This window comes from Populus alba, chromosome 1 (genome assembly GCF_005239225.2).
Source record: "Populus alba chromosome 1, ASM523922v2, whole genome shotgun sequence".
Lineage (NCBI taxonomy): Eukaryota > Viridiplantae > Streptophyta > Magnoliopsida > Malpighiales > Salicaceae > Populus > Populus alba.
In genome coordinates, this window is record NC_133284.1 from 8,726,074 (window position 1) to 8,748,672 (window position 22,599).

At 32.6% G+C, this 22,599-nt stretch overlaps 2 protein-coding genes across 2 annotated transcripts; one reads left to right on the forward strand and one right to left on the reverse strand.

The window, feature by feature from the left end:
• The first annotated feature begins 498 nt into the window (after nucleotides 1-498).
• Nucleotides 499-1,946, forward strand: LOC118033828 (arabinogalactan protein 16). The gene is made up of 2 exons (XM_035038950.2): nucleotides 499-818; nucleotides 1,650-1,946. The coding sequence occupies exons 1-2, from the start codon at nucleotides 707-709 to the stop codon at nucleotides 1,745-1,747; spliced, it is 210 nt and encodes a 69-aa protein (XP_034894841.1). The 5' UTR covers nucleotides 499-706; the 3' UTR covers nucleotides 1,748-1,946.
• Nucleotides 1,947-14,470: 12,524 nt separating this feature from the next.
• LOC118033827 (ethylene-responsive transcription factor CRF1-like) lies at nucleotides 14,471-16,318 on the reverse strand. Its single transcript, XM_035038949.2, has one exon. It carries the CDS (start codon nucleotides 15,640-15,642, stop codon nucleotides 14,599-14,601), a length of 1,044 nt encoding a protein of 347 aa, XP_034894840.1. The 5' UTR covers nucleotides 15,643-16,318; the 3' UTR covers nucleotides 14,471-14,598.
• Nucleotides 16,319-22,599: the final 6,281 nt, after the last annotated feature.

A 22,599-nucleotide genomic window follows, 5' to 3' on the forward strand; every position in this document is an offset into this window, starting at 1 on the left:
CCAACATAAAATATAGTTTTATACACAAATATATTAATATAGATATATAGATGAATCTGATAGACTTGTGTTATTGAATATTTAAAAAAGAGAATTTTTTTATTATAAATTTCACTTTTTATGTTGATGGGAAAAAATAAAAATTCTTGATCAAGATTTTCGAATTACAAGGAAAAACTTAGAAAATCGAAGCATTAACAATTTATTAGCAAACACATCATTAAAATCCAAAATATAATCAAGGATGTTCATGAAATATGCTAAAGAACAAGGAAAAGGGAAGATTTTTTTTTAAGAAAAAAAGGGTATTAAAGTGAAAATAAAAAAGAAAACGTGGACGAATCAGAAGTGGAGCATATGGCGCCAACTAATAAGTTGCAGGAACATAACCTGTCAGTGGCGGGAATCCATCGCCAGACGGTCACATGGCTCTTCTCTCTCCCCCTCACCGAAACATGCGCCTGGGCCCCATACTACTTTCGTTACCACCACACCGGATTGACTGGTTTTCTTACCAAATATATAAACCTAGGCAAGATCGATCTAACAACGGAAACATCATCACATCATTCAATCGTAGCATTCTTGTCCTGAAAAAGGCACAAACTCCTTGTGATTTTTTTTTCTTCTCTCTGCGCCGGCTCTTCATAACAGCAGAGATTCTTGAGAGGTTGCAGAGAGAGAAATCAAAAGAAGAAGAAGAAAAATGGCTGGTGTTTCCAGGATTGCTGTAGCTGTTGTTGCTCTTGCTCTTGCGTCTGCCTTTGTTCTGCCTGTTGCTCAGGCTCAAGCTCCTGCTCCTGCCCCCACCAGTGATGGTAAAAAAACATAACTTTCGTTATACATTCTTGTTTATATGTGTTTGTATTTTTATATGAAGGTAAATCTTGGATCCATGAGAAACCTGTATTCTTTCACACATACATGGGCATGTTTGTAGATCTAAGGGTGTTTTTTTTTTTTTTTTAATCTTTGGCTTAATGTGCTGCATGCTGCATTTTAGTTTCTATGTTGTGTATTCTTTTAATAAAAGTTGTGGTGTTACTTTTTCCAGAAGAAAGGAAAAGGAAACTGATAAACTGTGATAGAGATAAAAGGGAGATTTAGCCTCAGAATTGTTAATGCTAGAATTTTGTAGGTTTTGGAAAATGGGATTTATCAATAATTATTGGTAATACAGGAGTACTAGAGTATTTTCTTGAAAATGTGAGCCTGTGGGGATTTATTTGCTGGGTGATATAGGTAAAGAAATGGCTTAGGATTAGTCAGTCGTGAGCATTTGTGTTTATTTAGGAAATGAGTTCGAATTATGGTTAAGCATCCTGGATTTTCTGTTATATTTTGACCTTTTGCATTGAAGTTGTTTAGCAACAATTATTTATGGTCATGATTGTTAGGAGCTACGGGGACTTTAATAATAAAAATGCCCTTGAAGAAATTATATTCGTTCTTGAACAAAACTCACAACAAAATTAAAATGCCTGTATCAATGGTGCCAGTGCAATTGTTCATGACTCTTGCCTTTAGAGGGAAAAGATTGTTTGCACATCCAAAATGATCTGTACATGCTTTGATGTTTTAACCATTATATGGTTTTGTCCGAGAATTAAAGGGAGTATTTTTATTTTATTTTATTTTATTTGAACCAGGGACATCAATTGACCAAGGCATTGCATACGTGCTGATGTTGGTGGCACTAGTGCTCACATACCTCATTCACATGGCAGACTTATCTCACAGCTTCTGAAATGGTTAAACTTTGGATTAGGAGATAGAGGTAGGGAGGTTTGGGTTAGATTATGGGAGTGATGTGCTTGTATCTTTTATTTTAGTCTGTTGATATTTGTATGAATGGAGTGTCTCTGAGTTGTGACGAATTTGTTGTTGTTGGAATCAGTGGTTGTTGCTAATGCTATCGCCTTGTTTAGAGGCAGCCTTTATCTTCTTCTGCCTTTGCTCCCATTTACCCCCAAATATGGTTCAGCTTCTTGCCCCTTCGCTGCAATTTCACGTTTGTAAACATAGCATGCATCAGTGTTGTGTCGGAAAAAAATCAAGCTACTTCAAAATCACTGCCTGCTTCATATACTCACCATAATCTTTTCATAAAAAAACAGGGTGTTGTGGCTGTGTGGCAGGATCATTAGTGGAAAATAGACATTGTGTCTTTTGGGGATACAGTATTGACTTGTAAAAGTCAGATATAATTTGGTCGGAAATTGAGGATAGCCACGGTCAACTAGTGTTGGATCAATCCTATGAAGAAGGGGGGATTTAGTGCAGCCTAGTGTCATTTATTGATATTAAGAAAAATGCATAACCCTACAGAACATCTTAAACTTTCAAACTTGGAATGAATAACAAATTTAGAAAATAGAGTTTGGCATTAATCTGTTGCGTTCTTTAAAATTACAACTCAGCTTTCTAACTTCTAAATGGATTCCCAGTCAAAATCAAGTGAACGTAATCTTTTCCGACAACTTAAAATGTTTTGTAAGAGTCTAAAACTGAATGATATCCATTAGGCCTTCACAATGGAAGGAGAGAAAGCAGGTTCACAGCACTAAATATCTGAATAGATCTCAGACAAATCCCCTCCAGCACATGATTTTAATCAAGCTTTCTTGGAAACTGAATTTGCTTCTTGTTGCTCCTGATCAGTTAGTGAGAACTTCTTCACTTTCTGTACAGAAATATCACCAAAGCAAAAAAACAGAGTAAGAAAACGAGAGTTTTTTAGCACATGAACGTACAACAAATCCATATAATGCCGTAAACCATTTGAACAATTATAAAATAAGGTCACTTAGGAAGCGTTGTCCCAAAGACATGTCAATGTTTATCTGTAGATTGTTTCGTAAAGTCTCAGGTTGAGCACTTATTTGAAGGTGCTTTTATTTAAAAATAAAAAATTGCAGCCAGCTAGCTCATAGCTTGATATATCAGATAGTTCTGAAGACTACATCAACATTTGAGCAAGATATTTTTTATGCAAGAATTAATGATCACCGAGTTTTTTTTTTTTTTTTTCTACACCGTAATACCCAGTTCCATTGGTTGAACCCTTTGAATTAACCCTCTATAATTTATTAGGCCTTGAAGCTACGTAACATCATTTCTGCCCTCACCAGATGCCAGAATTCGCATCATGCTGCCATTATTCCCGTGGGAATTTCATAGCGAATTAAAATTTAACCATCAAGTGATAAATACAACAAGGAAAGCCTTTGATCCATGAACATTTTATCTTCCCCACCCTTCAAAGGGAGAAGAATCATACTCAGAGAAAGGGGGAATGAGACAGATCTTAACATTGAACTAGATTGATCCAGGAAAGCAAAGTTAATGTTCTCAAGAACAGTCAGAGACAACAATGTCACCCTTCTCAAATCAATGAGCAAAATAGCAGAGTAATTCGACGGTTCAAAAAGAAACAATTATTCGATCAGGTATAATGCAAGACTAAGTTAGATGGGAGGTACCATTAGTAGCGAACTTGACATGGAAGTAATTGCACAACACAATTGCATGTACTTTTTGACATCTAGGAGACCAAATTCAAGGCAAAGAAAGTTTCATAACCCAGTGCTAACCCTCAGTTCCAAAATAACATCAATCCAACAAATATAAAGCTCCAAACAACTCCAAAGTTACACCTCTCTGCTTCTTTTTTTCTTTGAAGAATACACCTTCAAAGTTACAACCTTTCTATCAAAATTTACCTACCAATTACGAGTCTTTTCCATAAAAGGATCATGAATTTGAGAATTCCCAACAAACCCTTGTCAACAAGTACACAAAGCGCACACAGTCCTTCAAACCAAGAACTCATGTGTAACAAAAATCTAAACTGAAACAACAACAAAAATAACAACTCGAAGTCGCAAAATAAGAGGTAAAACATACCTTAATGAGCACACACTGTCTCAAAACTTGCAAGAGACGGACACATTTGTCTTGATCATAAGGCGATTGTGCTGCACAGTTTAGCAGATCCAGTGCTTCCTCTGCACAAACGGGCTTTGAACGTGCTTCCTCCATTCCTTGTTTTCTTTATCAAAACCTGAGGTTTCAGGTAATGGTACGATAAACGGCTAAACCTGCTCTATTTGCACCCTGTGCTTTCATAAATCCGTCACATAAGTTTCTGTATTTTCAATTCAAATCATATGTATTCCCAATTTCAGTTATTTGAGTATGATTTTGCAAAATTGACATTTTTTTACAAGTTAGATCTCGAATGAAAATATAATATACACGAACACCACTCGTTTGTCCCACCCTATACGATTATATGTATAAAAAATATCAATTTTGGAAAATACTCTTGTTTAATTGATCGAAATAAGAGTATAAGGATATATTTGATGTAATTGTGAAAGAAAACACATGGTGTAAATAGGTGGATTTAGCCTAAGACAAACCCTTGCTAAGGTTTAAACTTATTGGTCTCCCTTTTTCCTTGTTGTGGACTTGGAACTGTTCGGTTCGAAAGAAAATTAAAAAGAAAAAATCGCACAAACTTTGGGGCTCCCGCCATCGACTTCAACAGTACCAGCCCGTTGTCTCTCGAAAGTCACAGAAAACAGGTTTAGGTTGCAGAGGCCCAGTTTAGGTTTTCTTTGTTGGTCCAGGAAGGTTTAAGGTTTGATTCCTACTATGAAAATCAAATGGTGTTTTCGTGGGCTTTATTTATATCTTTGAAATGTTTCTTTCCAACAACATAACAAATAAAATCCAACCGTGGGCCATCACTTCTATATAATAAATACATTAATAATGGGACTCGTAGCTCGAGGATTAATTGTGCATAATAAAATGATTATTCTGTTATTCTTAAAAAAACAAAATCACTTAACTTAGCTCTTTTCCACTACATTCATTTGTCATTGTCTAATTGACATGGGGGTATATCAGTCATCTCACATTTTTAATGCATGGTAAAATTAGTAAATAGACTTTAAAAGCAAAAATCATTTAACATGCCTTTAGAGGCTTTTTTGAAATTTCAATTTAATTTGAAAATTAAAATTATGAAATTACCCTTAAACTCAGGTTTTCTTAGGCTTGTGTCTAGGGGTTTTTTTGTCATTTGATCAAGGTTTTTTTGTTATTAGCAAGTAAACTTAGGGGGAATTTGGTAATTTAACAATGTTAAATATCATTTTAAAAAAACTTTGTTGGTGCGTGTGTGACACACGCCAACGTGTAACATGTGAGAGGCGCTCATAATTTTCATAAGGTGCGTGCAACGCCTCTCAGTAGCTGAAGGGTCAAACATCATGCCATTGACACTTTGAGTGTTGGCACATCCCATTAGGTGGCGTATGTGAGGTGAGGTGGTTCACAATGATTGAATTTTTTTTTCTCCTCCTCTTTTTTTTCCTCGATAATTGTGATGGCCTAGCTAAAATTAAAAAATTTTCCTTCTATTTTGTTTATATTTTAATTGTAGTCCCAATTCTTTTTTATTCTTATCTCCTTTCTTATACATACCATTTTCTTGATATTTTTTTAGTTTTATCCCTGATCATTTTGCTTTGTTTTATTTTTATATCAAATTTAGTCATTGTGCTTCTTATTTTTTTGCTTTAGCTCCTTTTTTGAAATTGGTTTCTTTTTTCAACTTCATTCTTCAAAATTAAATTGGTTGAGGATTGAGTTTTATGGTTTTTCTAGTGTAGTGATCACAATCTTATGACCCGAGTCACATGTATGAAATGCTAACTTAAATTGATATTGGTTTCTTTATCTCTTTATACACCGATTTTCTTTTTCAATTTCAATTCTATTCTCCAGCATTAAGTTTACTAAAGATTAAACTTCTTTGTTGTTTTTTTTTGTTTGATTTCCATCAGAACATCTCAACCTCACAATTCGAGTTGTGAATTTAACATGCTAACTCAGATTAGCTCGAGGCTTTTACATTGTTTTCTTTAATCTTGTTTTTATATCGATTTTGGTTCTTATTATTCTAGTTACTTTTTTTTTTTGCTTTGGATTTTTTTTAAGTTATTTTTTTTATTTCACCTTTAAACATTGAATTAATTGAGAATATAACTTAATAATTTTTTTCAATGCGATGATGTTGATTTTATGACCTGGAATACAATTATAAAATGTTTACTTGAATTGCCCTTGATCTTTTTTTTTTCAACTTATTTTTCAACTCATTTTCCATAATATAATCACTAAAAACTATTTGTTAATTTATTTTCCATCACAATCAGAAAATAAATTACTATATATATATATATATATAGTAATTTATTTTCCATATATATGTCAATACGACACGTACTACTTCCACTTCGACATCTATCTGTCTTTCATCACCAGAATCTCTCCCAAAAAGCCCTGGTCTCCTCACCTAGCTGTCGGTAGGTGACCGTGGCCCTACCTGCCTTCTTTTCCACCCACAATACATGAATAATAATGTATGTATGTATGTATGTATGTATGGGGGGGTGTTCTATTTTTCATTCAACAGTCTTCATTGCCACGCTTGCATCCAACCAGGCCTCTGGACGAAAGGGCACCCTAGAAATTTTGTGTTAGAAAATTGTCCCCCTGTGACCACCTCACGCTGGGAATTTTTTTATTTTAAAAAAATGTTTCTATTATTCTCTTGTATACAATGCATTGTGAATGGAAACAGAACAATGTTTCTACTATCTTGCCTTTCAAAAATAAAAATAACAATAATAATAATAATCCTTGCAGGCTAATACTTGAGAGTAAACCATCTGAGCATTTTACAGTTAATATCGAGGACAAGATTAATATTTTTTTTATTTATTTGTATAGTAAAATGACTTCAATGATAAGAAAAAAAAAACACCCATTTGAAAATTCATTTATTAAATGGAACTTTTAATACATAAATTAATATTTTTCATGGCTGAAATTGATGTTAATCAAAACCATTTTTATTTATAACTGAACCAGCTATTTTCTCTTTTCTCTCTCAAAACAGGAATTGAAAAATAAAAAAAAATAAAAATTTATATTAAAATTGAATTATTAAAATATAGAGGGTTTGGGAAGTTCTCGTTTCAAAACGAAGAGAGTCAGAGTGAACTTTTTGCTATATTTTTTAAACTGTAACCCATTTCCTCCTTGTTTTACGTTTTTGTTCCCTCTATTTTGATTTTGTCCGTCCTTAAATTTCTTGATGAATTTATCATGAATTTAGACCTAAAAGGGTGCAATAAAAAAATTGAGGACTAAATTAAAAATAAAATAAAAAATATCAATAAGAATTACTAAAGTGAAAACCAACCTGATTTAGAGTTTCCAGTAATGAATAATTGGCAGTACCAAAGAGTTTTCTATAATAAATAACTGGCAGTACCAAAGCATTTATTGCTAGGCTTTGATACATTTCATGTACTAAAAAATCTGGCAGAAATTTTAGAGTGACGTAGGAGTTATTACCGATACTTATTTAAAAAGATAAATACCGTTTTTAGAGTGACGTAGGAGTTATTACCGTTTTTAGCGTTTATTACCGATACTTATTTAAAAAGATAAAAATAAAAAAATTTAAATTTTTTTAAAAATATTTTAAAAACACAAAAATAAAATAATCTCTGTGTGTGTTCACCACAGAAAATGTAGAATGTCTCTTTTAGACCCTGCGAACCACTAAAAAATACCAGATATACGATGTGGCTGTGATAAAACAACAAATAATTACTGGGCAATGCAGATAAAGAAGCCCAAATCCGATGGGCTAGTAAATGAGACAGAAGGGTTATTCTTATCCGAGATGGAGGGTCCAAAACTGTGGCAGCAGGACCACAATTCAAAACTGTACCCTAAAAACAGAGATGAATTAGCTGGAATCAACAGGGACCAGGGGACCAGGAGAGGGCCTAGTCTAGTTGGGACAATTGCACTGAACGAGGTGGTACAAGAAACAAAACCGTTAACCTGACATGACGTGTACGTCCATGATTGATTGTATTCCTGGAGAATAACAAAGAAGATCCCCAGAGATTGTTTTCTTTTTGAATGAATCTACAAATCTTGGACTTATTTGTCGCCAAATCTATGCACCAATTCGGACTGAAAAACCTTTTTTTTTTTTTTTTTTTTTGTGGTTACTCTGCCGTGACCTCCTACATATTCAGAGAGGTAGAGGAAAGGTACCAGTTACAAGCAAATGATGTGATTATTATTGGAAAAGAAAACGGCAAGAGTGTTGTTATGTTTCCAACAAATCTTGACGTGGCCATGTCTCGTTCTGGAATGGTAGATGACTTTGTTTGCAATGTTCGTGACATGGATTTTATAGGGCATTGATAAACGATCGATACTGATGTTGCAGCAAGGAACTAAGACATGAAAATCATGGAGTAACCAATATTTATCCTCTAAGCTGCTGATGATCTGGGAAAACAGAAACATGCATTGCTTCGATCATGGTAAAAACGTTCGATCAAATCGTCGTCCAATGTCTGGATTTAAATATTGGTGGCAATCCTTTCTGACATGCATTAGGCACTAGTTTAGTTCTGAAAGACGAGCTCCTCTCTCCTCCATGTTGAGCTTCTGTTGCTGTAGGTATCCACATCAAGGGATCGATTCAATCTTGGGAGAAAGAAAGGGTGGTTGTTTGGCTCGAATACATTATAAATAATCATGCAATGCGTATGAATCTGGGGGACCCAAGATTTAAATTCCGGACCAACATGAATCAAATACTGTCCTCATGCATCAACTGGGGATAATAAGTCGGGGAAAAAATCCCAGTTTTAGCTAGCCTATGCAAGTAGCCATTTGTGTTCTCATCAGCCTGCATTTATAAAGCCGGAAACAGTGGCACCACAAATTAAGACAAAATCTACCAGAAAGTGACGTCTCTATTCACCCTTCAACACCGTTCCGTTTGGCATGCCTTATATTTAAATCAATGGCCAATATGGGTAGGACTAGATTGGTAGGAGATATTGTCACAGGTGAAAAGAGACAAATGTGGCTTCTAAGAGTACATTTGTCTTGTTGCTGGAGGCATCGTCACTTGCTCAGGTACGAGACGAGACGAGACGCCTTAGTATGAGGTGTATCAGCTCATGTTATTGTTTGCTTTTGTGTGAGGCCATATATGGGAGTAGATCAGAGGATCGGAGTTTTTCTGTACTGCAGAGGTGTGCGGTCAGATTGCCAGAGTCTGGTGGTTTTCCCGGCAACTCCAGCTAATGAGATTGCGACCATATAGGATATTATTAATCCTAGCCATTGAAAAGTCTTAACTGTCTTTTAGAGTTTTTTTATTTATTTATTATTATTAATATTGATGTCCGGATCAACTTGAATGCATCTTGACTAATCTCACGGTCCCTAAAGTTAACGATCATGTAAACTTCTAGTAACCATCATATTAGCAACTACGGGGCTTGAACCTGAAACCATGAGAAGAACAAACTTCTTGATCTCAAACTCTTATTACTAGGTCATTTACTAAATGGTTTTTTTTAGAGTTCTTTTCTTTTATGGATAAATGTCTTCTGGGATTCTTGAAATCGGGCTATTTAATCATAAACTTTATTGATTAGACCTAATTATCATTCTTTATTTCTTTCGGGGTTGGTCTAATAGGAGTGATGATCAGCCCATAAACTAAATTACTCACCACTATGAAGTTGGTCTATTTGTAGTTGAACCCATATAATCAAAATATCGCAAAGAAATTGTTTATAACATATAAGTGTTTGCGATAATGATAGCAATTGTGTTTTAAAATGCTTTTTTAAATAATATTTTATTTATTTATTAAAATTTATTTTTAATATTGGTATATTTAAACAATCTAAAAACACTAAAAAATATAATTTAAAGAAAAAAAAATCTAAACTTTTGACACGTCAAGTTAAAACACCCCCTTAATTTTGCTTTAATAATAAGGTAGTCTAGGTTTTACATGTAAGGAATACTAAACAACAGAGTAGTATAGTATACATGGGAAACGGTTGACTCATAGCCAGTTTGACTTGAGAATGATTCCCCTTGATTTGCTGAATTTCACTAGAACACAAACTCATGAGAAAAGGACCCGAAATGAGCCTCCCTCTTCACCTGAAAAAATGACCCAAACCCTCCCTGCACTTATCGTTGATTCTATATGTTCCACCGGAAATTGTCTTCTAAGAACACAATTATTGCCATCTTTCTCCACTTTGAGATCAGAGAAATGCCATTTTAACATATCCCACTTGATTCAATTATGTTACATAAATATATATATAAAAACACTTAAAACCTGGCTCATGGTTTGATTGGATGCTTTCAAAACTTTAGCACAGGTTACCATACTTGGGAAAAAAACAATAAAGCTTTGTTTCCCTGAATCAAATCAGACTGGAAAAATGCCTGATGCAACCGTTTTGTTACGATTGGTCTCTCTAGATTGTCCATGAAATTACCCCGGTGATAGTACAGGGAAAAAAACTGACATCCTCCCGTTTGGGCCAGTTCATACGGCAGGGTGGCTGTCTGGGCGCCGTATTCTAGGCCCCGCGATGTCTACTTTCTTGCCGGTGCCTATTTCATGATAGCCTAACTCTTTTCTCCAATGAATGCTATCCTTTCTTCATAATCTTCTGCAAGATCAGTAGATATGAAGATAATAATAATTATTCTTCATTTTTAGTACTTCATTCTCTAGCTAGAAGAAGATAAACATATGTATTCAAGGTGTATAAATTAATATTTCAGTTTATTACATAAACACATAAAACACAAGTTCGTTTTTTTATCTTGTTTTCTCCCAAACTTTTCAGCTTAATGCGAACTTCATGAGTCAAGATGTATTAATTTTCAAATGGTTGCTCTACCTAGCTAGATGCTGCAATTGCTATTTTCAGGACTAATATTGCATCATAAATGATTTAAGCAGAGCGGTGGTGATAGACGCAGCTACCTCCAAGCATTTTTATGGCACCAATTGCCTACCGAAATAATTTACAGGCATGGTTTTCCGATCTCGGTTTTTCAACGCGAAGATCCATCGTCCATCAGAAGGAGTTGTTTTATACATGTTGGGTACGGCAATGAAACGTGGAGAAAAAGTCTGATACGGCAGTGGAAAAAATAAAAAAACCATGGACACCACCACTTGCCTCCCTCTGCATGACTGTCAGTACTGTTCTTTGAGCTAGGTGGTAGGCTGTAGATGCTGGAGTGGCAATAACTGTATTCCGTGACTCACACCTTCTACACGCCGTCAAATCTTGCCATTCCGATACAGCAGATTTGCCTTTCTTTCGATTCCCCATATATCAATCTAAACACGCGCTTCTTCGCTCTGCTTTGGTTTTTGCTTTATTTCAAAAATAAATAAATAAAAATGAATGTATCTATTCTTGTTAGTTTTCCATTTTTCATATTTCAAAATTCTCAATTGACAAGTAAAAAAAATGAATGAATAAACTTGCCAATCACAGTAGTTATTTTCTCTACCAAGAGAAACGGAAAACAGATGGTTCACTGTTCGGCATCTCAATTTTTTTAAAAGAAAATTCAAACGTTTTTCCTTTACTTTAAAAAAAAAAAAAAAATTCTATGTTCCAAAACTTTCTCTATTCTTCAATATTTTATTAATTTTAAATTTATTTTAATAATTTATTTCAGTTTTTTTTTAAAATTATTGCATTTTCAAAAAAAATATCTTGATATTTGGCTGGTACTTAAATTTTATAAACATTTATTTTTATTATCGTGTCAATAGATAAAAAATAGTTTATAATAAATAAATTTTTTAAACCCAATAGATTCCATGATTAGAATTGCGGGTTTTGCAAGTTAAGTCACAAAATCCGAATCGATCTAATATATTATTGTCTTGATATTAAAAAAAATAAAAAGATATTATCTTAAAAAAAATTGAATCCAAACCAAGCTTTTACTAGTTGTTCGAGTTGTCTTTACACCCGCCAAGTCAATCGGATCATGTTGAGTCAACTCTCGTACATGTTAATTTTAAACTCGGGCTAGATAGAAAGTTGGGTTGAAAGATTTTAATGTTAATCTATTGGGTCCAATTTAATAACAATGCCAGAAAGATTCATTTTTTTTTAATTCCATCTTCTAATTTTTTTCCTTTAGATTGAATTAATTTAAATTTTTTTTTTTATCAATTTCACCATTTAACATTTGGTTGATTTTGAATTGATCATAATAATTTGTTTTATTTGCTTTCTATGAGGTTATTGTAGTCTCAAACAAATATGCTGACATTTGGTTGATGCTCAATTAGACGAACATCTATATTTGTTATCATATCATTAAGTAAAAAAATGTTTTAAGAAATAAAGTTGTTAAACTCAGTAGAGTCCATGATCCAAAGCGCGGTCAATCTAATATGTCGTTGTCTTAATATTAAAAAAAAATGTTGAAAAAAAAATTTAAAACCAAACCACATTTTTATTGGTCATTAGGTTATCTTTTGACTGATCGTGTTAATTTGGTTACGTCAAGGCAATTCTCACGAAATTAATTTTAAACCAGGACTAGAAACAAAGTCACGATGGGAGAGTTCAAGATTGACCCGTTGAATCATGATTAATAATAATTTCAAATAGTTTTTTAGAGCTTGAATATTTTATTTTGGTTTAATTTTTTTTAATCCAACGGCCCGCAGCATAACATGTGCTAAAAAACAAGTATGTACAACTTAAGCTTTCATGTTTTCATGATCATCCTATGATTATAATATAGTGATAAAATTAACATGCAAAATTCAATCATATTAAAGAAAGATAACATAAGAATTTGGAATCTTTAGTGTTAAGATTATTTTTTAATTAAATATTAAGCACTTCTTATATAATTTAATTGTAATATTTATAAATCTTATATATATATATATATATATATCAGTAGATTTAGTGTAGCCATTTTATTTTTGCTACATACTCATAATTATTATGGACTAGAATAGTAAAATTATAATTTTATCCCTGACAACATCACATAAATAATCTTGACAACATAGATATAATAATATTCTTGTTTTTTTATTGAACACTTAAACAACTATTGCACCCTTGAAAGTAAAAACAACATGCAATAGTGTGTAGGGTTATTTTTACTTTTTATTTTTTTTTGCCTAAAGAAATTACAATAAAGCCTTTGGTGAGAATGGTCATTGCCTTTAGGCCAAATAGTGTTGTTTTTTTTTGTTATTAAAGATTTTAATTAGGGGCATTTTAGTATTTTTTCCATAAATAAGATATTATTGAGTTTGAAAAAATGTGTTGCGCATGATCTTCACACGGACAAATGTCATTTCACTCGCGGTTTTTGAACGGCACATACAACACTGTCTAATGACCAAACTCTAGCTTCCATGATGACATTTTAATCTCCTAGGCATCGCCTCCATTCCCGGATAGTGCTTGTGGCAAAAATATATTAGGTTCTACGTTGGTGGCAAAAAAATTTTCCTTCCTTCTTTTCTCTTTCTTTTTCAATTTTAGAGTCAATTACTATATATTTTCAAAATAACCATTCAATTTATTTTTTCTTTTAGATTTTGTTACTATTCTTTTTATTTTTATTTGTTTTATTTTATATTATCCATAAAATTAAAATCTTCTTTCAATATAATCCTTATTTGGTTTTTTCAGTTTTTGAATTTGGTCCCATTCTTTTCATTTTATTTTTTTAAAATTATTCTCCCAATTAAATTATCTTTTCAATTGTACCCCTCGATATTTTTATATCATTTATTCTTTTGATTGTTATTTATTTTGTTTTCAATCATTTTTAATAGGATATTTTTTATTCCATCCCCTAACACTTTATTGATCGTGATTTTGTTAACATTTCAGGCCATGAGGGTGAAAGATTTGATTTAACTTACCTTTTTTTTTTTAGTTTTTTTTACAACTGATTTTTGATGGTATTATCCTTCCACAGGGTTATCCCAATCTCGTGTGGCCATATTATTTTTTAAATATATTTGTTATTGTTATTTTATTATTTATAATATTATTAAATTAATCAAAATTTAACCCAAATATCAAATTTCTCTAATGTTTATTTAAAAAATAATCTTCAGTTAATTATTAATTTTTTTGGTTTAATTAGCTAGCGACATCATGGGCCACCAATCTAATCTTCTACTAAAAGAATAAACTCGAGTTTTTTCACGAGCTAAAACTAGAATAAGATAGATAACTTCTTTATCCACAAAGTCTATCTTACATAATCTTTTTGTGGTTAAGTTTGTCTTCCATTAGCTTCATAGTCGTCGAGACTGTTTTCTCTTTTCAAAAATGGTTACGAGTCACGTGCCTTCACAAAGGTAAGAAATAGAGCACCAGAAAAAGCACACGTAGCCAAACTCTACCGTCACCGTTACCGTGACGAAGATTAATTTTTTTTATATTACCAATACTCATATTTAACATAATTACCTCTTACATTAAAAAAAAAAAAAAACCGAATAAAAAAACACACAAAATTGGTACTACCAATCAGGAAAAACACGACCGATATTTGCTTCTCGCCGAAACAAAATTGACAATGCCAGAAAACAAGCAATGCCGATACGAGAACTGTCGTTCATCATCATATTATCATTATTTATCTTCAAAAAGCTATAAGAGAATCCGACCCGAACAAATCACCAATATCCTGAAAATGGTCTTGCACGTTCCAACTTGATAAACCGAACCCGAAATCCAAATCCATGTCCCTGAAATCATCATCTTTCAAAAACCCACCATCAGCAAAACTTGTTTCCTCGAAAATATTCCTCATTGAACTCCGAAGTTCACAAATGTCAGCTGTGGGAGGAAACAGACTGTCGATCGAGGAATTATACTCCGAAGAATCGGACAAGTTCTCCGATACACAGGAGTCATCTTTTACTTCAGGAACCTCATTTCCGGTATCTCGGATTTCTCTACTTGAGCTGACACTTTGAGTCTCGGCCTCTTCACTAAACCGGAGCACTGAGATTGGAGAGCTCACATTAACAGCACCATCGTTGTTAATATTACAGTTACTATTTGACTCGTCACCGGAGATGTACCCGGAGGTGGCTGCCAGCGGTGAACACCTAGCCGGAGGAGTGATAAAGTTGGTGAGGGCGTCCGGTCCACGCAACTGAATAGCCGCGTTGTCATAAACCATAGCAGCTTCTTCAGCAGTATCATAAGTGCCTAACCACAGCCGTACACGTCTCAAAGGATCTCTAATCTCAGCCGCCCATTTCCCCCACGGCCTTTGTCTCACCCCTCTAAATTTCTTCCCCACCACCGCCGTTGCCGTTGCCTTGGACGGAAAACGTCTCGTCCGAGACCCATTATCGCCAACCTTCTTCCTAGCACTCCTCGACAGTCTGGTCCCCAAAACCGTGTCGATTGGGACACAGTCAGCACTTCTTGATGATGATTGTGGCTCTATAGAGATTTCATTGACAAATTTTTTGACCCTTGTGACATGTCGTTTATGGGAAGAGACTGTTGCAACCTCGTTTTCTTCGTCACTCGAAGAGTCAGTTGCATAAGTGTCTGTTACTGATATCCGTACAATTTTTGGTGGTTTAGAGTGTTGGACTGGGTTTGATAAAAATGAGGTCGTGAGCTTGGTTTGGTTTCTATGCTCACTAAACTTGACTGGATGATCCATTTTCTTGATGGGTTTCTCCTTTTCTCGAGTGGTTACTATCAGATTCGCATTGAAAATAAAGCTGAGAGTATATAGTGAAGGACGGGGGTGTAAAAATATTAGCAAGACTTAAAAGAAGAGAGATTCTTTTGAGACTGGACACGAGGAGAATAAAGAGAAAGAGGGGGTAGGAGGTGGGATATAAAGAGACTGGTTATTGAAGGACGGGAAATTTCAAGGAAAGTTACAAGGAAGAAAAAGGAGGAAGATGGTCTAAAGACAGGAGACTGGGTTGATAGGGAGGGGTATATATGAGTACGGAAACGTGAAGATATTGTCAGTGAGGACTGAGGAGCACCAAGAACTATGGCAGCAATAGAAAGAAGCAAAAGAGAGTTTTTTTTTTAAAGAAAGTTCATAGCTTTACCGGAGAGGAAAAGAAAGGGAGGGAATAAAGGCATAAAATGTTTAGAATCACCACCACCACTACTGCCTTCTTATGCCACCACCACCGTTGCTTGACAGACAAACTGCTTTTCCACACACTTACTCCGATAAAGAAGTGAAGAGAAGCTTTTGGTAAAGAATCAAACGAATACCAAGTGTTTTTCTTGGTACTAGAAAGGAGATGAGAGGATTTAAGAAACAGGGGAGAGAGAGATAAAAGATACACAGCACAGTTGAGTTTGTAGGCGGATACCAAAACAAGCTATTTTATAGAATCACAAGAAAGCCGCAATACCCTTCATACCGGTTCAGTATCCTCATCTAATATTTTAATCTCTAATTTCCAGAGTTTTTGTTTTGTACACGCCTCATGCTAGTCCTTGCGTCATAAACTAACTTTCAATTCAGTCCTTTTATTTCTGTGTCTCAATTGAGTTTCTATAGCTGACAAGTACTTTCAACTGAAAGCTCTTCAATAATTTTATTAAGAGGCTCCGGTGCTATATAAAATGATGTTGATTTTCATTAATTAACAAATATAGATAAATAAAATTAATTGAAACTTTCTTTTCAAATACTCTAATTAAGACAAAAAATTTATTCTTAACATGATTTGTTTTAGCTGTGGCTATAAATATAAAATAATATTCGAGATATAATTTAAAAGTCTCTTTATTAACACGTCAATTTAGTTATTTAATCATTTTTCAAAATTCAAAAACAAAATTTTAAATTAGAAAAATATCTTTTTTTTGTGATTGGATTGTAATAAAATCAAGAAGCCCTAGCTTTCCGGAGTGGGGTGGGGGTAAAGGAATATGAAAACCTGATTGGAGATATCTTTAAATTCAGGGAGTGAATTAAGATTCGTGTCATTCGTTTCTTCTACCGGAAAGAAGAGGAGGGAGCGCGTGTTTAATGAGACCCTGACTGAACGACAGGTCGTAAGCTGGGAAGGCGAGATATTTTTAACGAGGCGCCGCATAGAAGGGCAAGTAAGGTCCCTGCACGTGGACAGGTGGACCCGGTAAAAGAGTGCTCATCCAATGGGAGGATGTGCTTTTCCCTGCTGACTCGGCTAAAGAAAGATTTCTTTTTTTGGAATTGAAGATTTTCAGTCACGTGAGACCAGACACTTAGTTCAGTGTTGCCTTTGACTAGGAATATTTTTAAAAACCCCCTTTAATGACCCTTAATTACTATACTTAAGACTGTTAAAATGCGGTTATTGAGGCTTAACCTTCATGGGTTGTTTTTGTCTTTTGAGATTGGAGGCATCTGGTTGCCGTTACACTATGTGTTGGCTCTGTGTATGATTATTTCTTACTTGTTCCTACCCTTCTTTACAATTCTAAATTGAATTTGGGGCCATTTTATAACTGTTTTTTTTTTTTTTAAATGTTCTTGGTACATTTTGACCATGCCATTCCAGAGCTTTCTTAGCTGGCTTCAAGTCATGTATGGAGCTTGAGAGATGACCTGTATATTTGTCCGCTATAATCGGTAAAACAGTCGTTTTTTGGCGGTGAATTCTAATTGTCAGGTTGAAGGACATGTTTTTTTTTGTTTTAAAAATGTTTTTAAAACAAAAAAACATTTTAAAAAATAAAATGGTTTAAACATTTTTAATTAGACGAGAATGGAGAGAGAGAGGTGACAATTTTAATTTCCTTAAACATGGTTTTAGTTTGATGTTTTTGCTAATCTCGACCATGGAAATGCAGTATTTTCTTAGCTGGCTTCAATTCATTGAGCCTGAGACATGTAGGTATTTTGATACATTACATATTGAGTTCGGTTGGTAAGATATTCTTTTGGCAGTAAATTTGTAATCTTTTTTAGCTTGCCTGCCTGCCTGTGTGCAGCATGATTTTATAGCATTATGTTTATAATTGTTTTTTAAAATATTTTTTATTTTAAAATATATTAAGATAATATTTTTTTATTTTTTAAAAATTATTTTTGATATTAGAAAAAAATATCAAAAGTATTAATTTAAAATAAAAATATTTTTAAAACACATGAAACTTGTGGTTAGATCAAACATCTTTTACAAGTGGATGATTTTTAGGTGTTCGGATGAATCGACAATAAGTGTGGTGCCTCTTTATTTCTTAACACCCAGCAGGCTTCTCCATTCATAGCCGTTAACACTGGACAGGTTGGTGTTTGAAAAGGCTGCAAGAAAATAAAAATCGTTGGCTTTTACAATAAACTCCAACTAATATATATAGCAAGACAGCTTACTTTTTATGAGTTGTTGCCATATTAATCATATATTGTGTGTTTTTTTTTTTAAATAAATAAAAATTATAATTCATTTACTTCTAGATGTCGACACATATAGCAAGTAAATATTTAATATGAATTAACTAGCACATAGGTACATGATATTATACATTATCTTTTTTTACATTTATATAGCATTTTTTGTTTTTCTTTTTTTTTTCTTTTCAAGTCGGTTTTAAGAACACTACTACCTGGAATAGTTACTCAAAAGAAGTCTAGAGTGCAGGGGGAGCCCATTCAGAACGAAAAGTGGAAGAAGGTGAGCGGGGGCAACACGGTAATTCAGTAAACAAATGGGCCTCGATTCATGGGCCAGCCGGAATTGGTGTGTGTGACTACTTGACAATATTTTTCGAACGATGTGTCAAACAGAAAGCCGCCCGTGCTTGTCCACTTGCGGTGTGTTTAATACTGCTTCTGCTCTTGTTTTCTTGAGTGTTTTTTTTTTTATACATATAAAATATTATATTAATATTTTTTAAATAATTTTGATATGTTAATATTAAAAATAAAAAATATATTAATATATTTTAAAATGAAAAACTAATTTAAATTTTTTTCTGCAATACAGACTTAGTTTATTAAATATCTAGAACATTATTTTAAATCTTAATTGGAACGGTTTCCCTACTCTCTCTCTAGTGAGTACAGATACCCATGCTACTTCCGTACAGAAGTGACAACAAATTTAGCAGAATTTTGTGCAACTTGCTTTTCCTTCCTGATCATCATCTTCTCCCACTTGACCACACCTTTTTTTATTCCTTCAAATTTTTGTTTTCTAACGGAGACTTTTTTATTTTTATTTTCACTGTTTAGATTGGTTGTGCCAGGCTTTTGTTATGAGCAAAAGGGTGGGTAATTATACTGCAGATTTTTTTAAAATATTTTTTATTTAAAAATAAAAACAAGAGTAAAATATATCCCCCTCATGAAATGTTAGTTTCCTCACTTTGTAATGTGCATTCTTTGTTCTAATAAAAAATTTTTTTTATTAATATTTATGTTTGGATTAGTTTATATGTACATAATTATATAAAATTTTAATAATTAAAAATTTATAAAATTTGAATTAAAAATTTCTGGCTATTATACTAATGAAACTTTGATTAATCTTTTCATTGATGTCAATAGTTGATTGGATGGTCACGCTCCTCGGTATCACTGCTGGGATTTTTGTCAAGAGAGTGCTTTGAATAAAATACCGTATCTAAGCTGTTGCTCCTATCTATCAGGTTAAAAGGCACTTTAAAATGTACCATGGGGGTTTGTGCATGCTGTACAGCTATGCTTCTTGAGAATTTTCAAAAAAAATTTTTGTTTGAAATTAAGTATTTCTATGTTTTTTTTATCATTAAATCAAAAATAAATTTTAAAATATATAAAATATATTTTTTATATATTTTCGATCAAAAATAATTTTAAAAAATAATCACAACTATAATATCACAACATTAAAATAAAATACAATGAATTTATATATTAAAATACAGAAGCAGAAGCTTAAGCCCTATTTATTTTGTGTTTTAAAAGGGTTATAAAAAAAATTATTTTTTTATTTTTATCTTTGTTTTAAATTATTATTTTTTTGTGTGTTTTTAAATTATTATGATGTGTTAATATTAAAAATAATTTTTTTAAAAAAATATTATTTTAATATATTTTTAAATAAAAAAATTATTATAACCAAACTAAAAAAAAAAAAAGCCTGAGAAGGGAGTGAAAATCAAACAATTCCTGTACTCTCTCCGCATTTTTGATGGATAGTCACGTCTTTGTTGACATTGAAAGTGACTTGATTAGCTTGTATAAGTAGTAGCTAGGGTTCCTAATTATCCATGGATGGCACGTAGTTACGAAACAGACCAGTCATGATCATGACAGCTTGAATGTGGACGTGTTTTCATGGCATGAAGCTAGCTAGCGGCAGTACTACTTTAGATAGAGAAAAGATCACAGAAAAAAAAAATAGAATTGTCTGTCTTACATATACCAGAGTATCAACCCTTTTGGTACAGCCTTTAGCTACGGAAACATAACATTTATTAATCAATTAATTAAATGTTTAGTGGTGAGTGTCTAAGTGGTAACCTTTCTACCTCGTATTGTCGATGTTGTCAAGGAGAGATTATCATACATACCCGTTTCGTTTCATGTGGGGTATTTTATCGTACTAACACAATTTAATAAAAGTTTTTGTTAAAATAATATAATGAAAAATTAAAACATAATTTTATTAACAAATATTATTATCATTGATAGTAATGATAATAGCGGGTGTTTATAACCACTAGTCAACATAGCTCACTCCAAAATTTTACATAAAACAAAATCAAATTACAACGATCAAAGATCAAATAAAACTACAAAATCTAGATCACCATAACCAAAGGCCAAATAAAATCATAAATTACCAAACCCCAAACCTATAATTGAAACATAAGCTATTTTAATTTTAATTTTATTTGTTATTATAATCCCAAATTAATACGGGTGTTTTTTAAACATTATTTTTATTTATGTTTATTTTTTAAGATGTTAATGGATGGTTTTAGATTTTAAACAACATGTTCTCATGTTCATTTGTTATTTAACAATTTTAAATCATAGTTATATAAACTAAATATGAAAATATATAATGTATAAATACATCTTAAACACAATTTAGAATGTTATTTTGTTATGAAACTGTTGTTTTTAACCATGATTGTTAAATAATCGCTATTAAAAATAATAATTACATTAAAATCATAATTTTAAATCATAATTTTTATTTAAACTGTTATTCTAAAAGTGAGTCTTTAACAACCACAATTCCCAATAACATTTCTTTACAAATTATGTTATTTTTTCAAAACTTTTCAAAACAGTGCAATTCCCCATTAACTTTCTTGAAATTGTATTAGTTTTCAAAAAATTATTCTTTCATGTGAGTCAAATCGATAGCATCATGTTCCTATTATACCTGATGTGATTGATTAGGTGCATGCAAATCAAATTCACATAGTAATTTCTATAGTACGTGGAATCCCATTCAAATGATTTATACAGTTATAACCTTCAACGTAAAATGCCTAGCTACAATTCATTACAGAGGATATCACCAATGAATTAAATTTGTTGAAATATTTCATAGGGCATTGAAGCCTCTTAATTACACTGTTTATAATGTTCAATACAGGGATATCACCAATAAATTAAATTCATCAATATATTTCAGAAAATTAAAAAAAAATTACTTAAATATTATTGTTACTGTTTACTAACGGAAAAATAAACAAACGATTTAATTGGTGATTATATGTTAAATTCACCAAAGAAAAAACAGATGGATAAAAAAATTATCAATGGAATGACATACTATTTTTTTTATTGGTGATATATTATATTCATCGATGGAAATACCGATAAAATGAAGCGAGTAAAATATTTTTCTAAACGTGCCTTTTCTTTCAGTAAATTTATCGGTAAAATTATCATCGACATACTACAAGTCACCAACAATAGATTTTTCAATAGATCATTTCTATTCGTAAGCTTGGTAGGAAAATTTAAACCGATAGATTATGAATATAAATATCAATAGAAAATTTCATCAATAAATTTAAAAATTCTAATAGTGATTTCTCTTATCATTTTTTATTGTCATTATGCTGGACTCAAACCACGTGTTAGAGATCCTTCCAAGTCAATGGCGCACCATCTCCTAGATACAAATTCAAATGCAATCTTCGAGCCTCACAATAGCGAAAAATTCCATATCATTAGTATTGTTGTTTGGTGGTTTTGATTAATAAGAGTAAGCAAGGACATCCTAACAAGTTGTTGAACAAGTCGAGCAGCACTGTGACCTAGACATGCACTTGTTCCTATTTCAAACTATTATTACATAATCATAAAAGTTTATGAAACTTGAGAGTTCGATATGGATTGTGTTTCTTCTTCTTTTTTGCCATCCTGCTTGATGCAACCTTCTAGACAATGCCTTTCAGTTCCATTGATTTGTCTTGAAGGACACAAGATTATTACACCAACATATCAGTTTGTCAGCGAGGACGTCCATTGATTTCTACTACGAACATAATATTATAGTATAGTTGTTAGACTCCATGCGGTTTAAAGTTTAAATTAAATCATTAGATTATGTGTTTCGTCGCGTCAATATAAAAAATAATTCAAGATAAAATTATATTCTATGCTAGCATCAAACCGAGTTTAATGATTATAGTAATAGTTGTTTTT

Bases quoted from the DNA above. Each gene is read 5' to 3' on its own strand.
- LOC118033828 (XM_035038950.2), top strand. From the start codon at position 707: ATGGCTGGTGTTTCCAGGATTGCTGTAGCTGTTGTTGCTCTTGCTCTT. The intron at 819-1,649 runs GTAAAAAAACAT...TATTTGAACCAG, and splicing joins TCCTGCCCCCACCAGTGATG to GGACATCAATTGACCAAGGC.
- LOC118033827 (XM_035038949.2), bottom strand. From the start codon at position 15,642: ATGGATCATCCAGTCAAGTTTAGTGAGCATAGAAACCAAACCAAGCTC.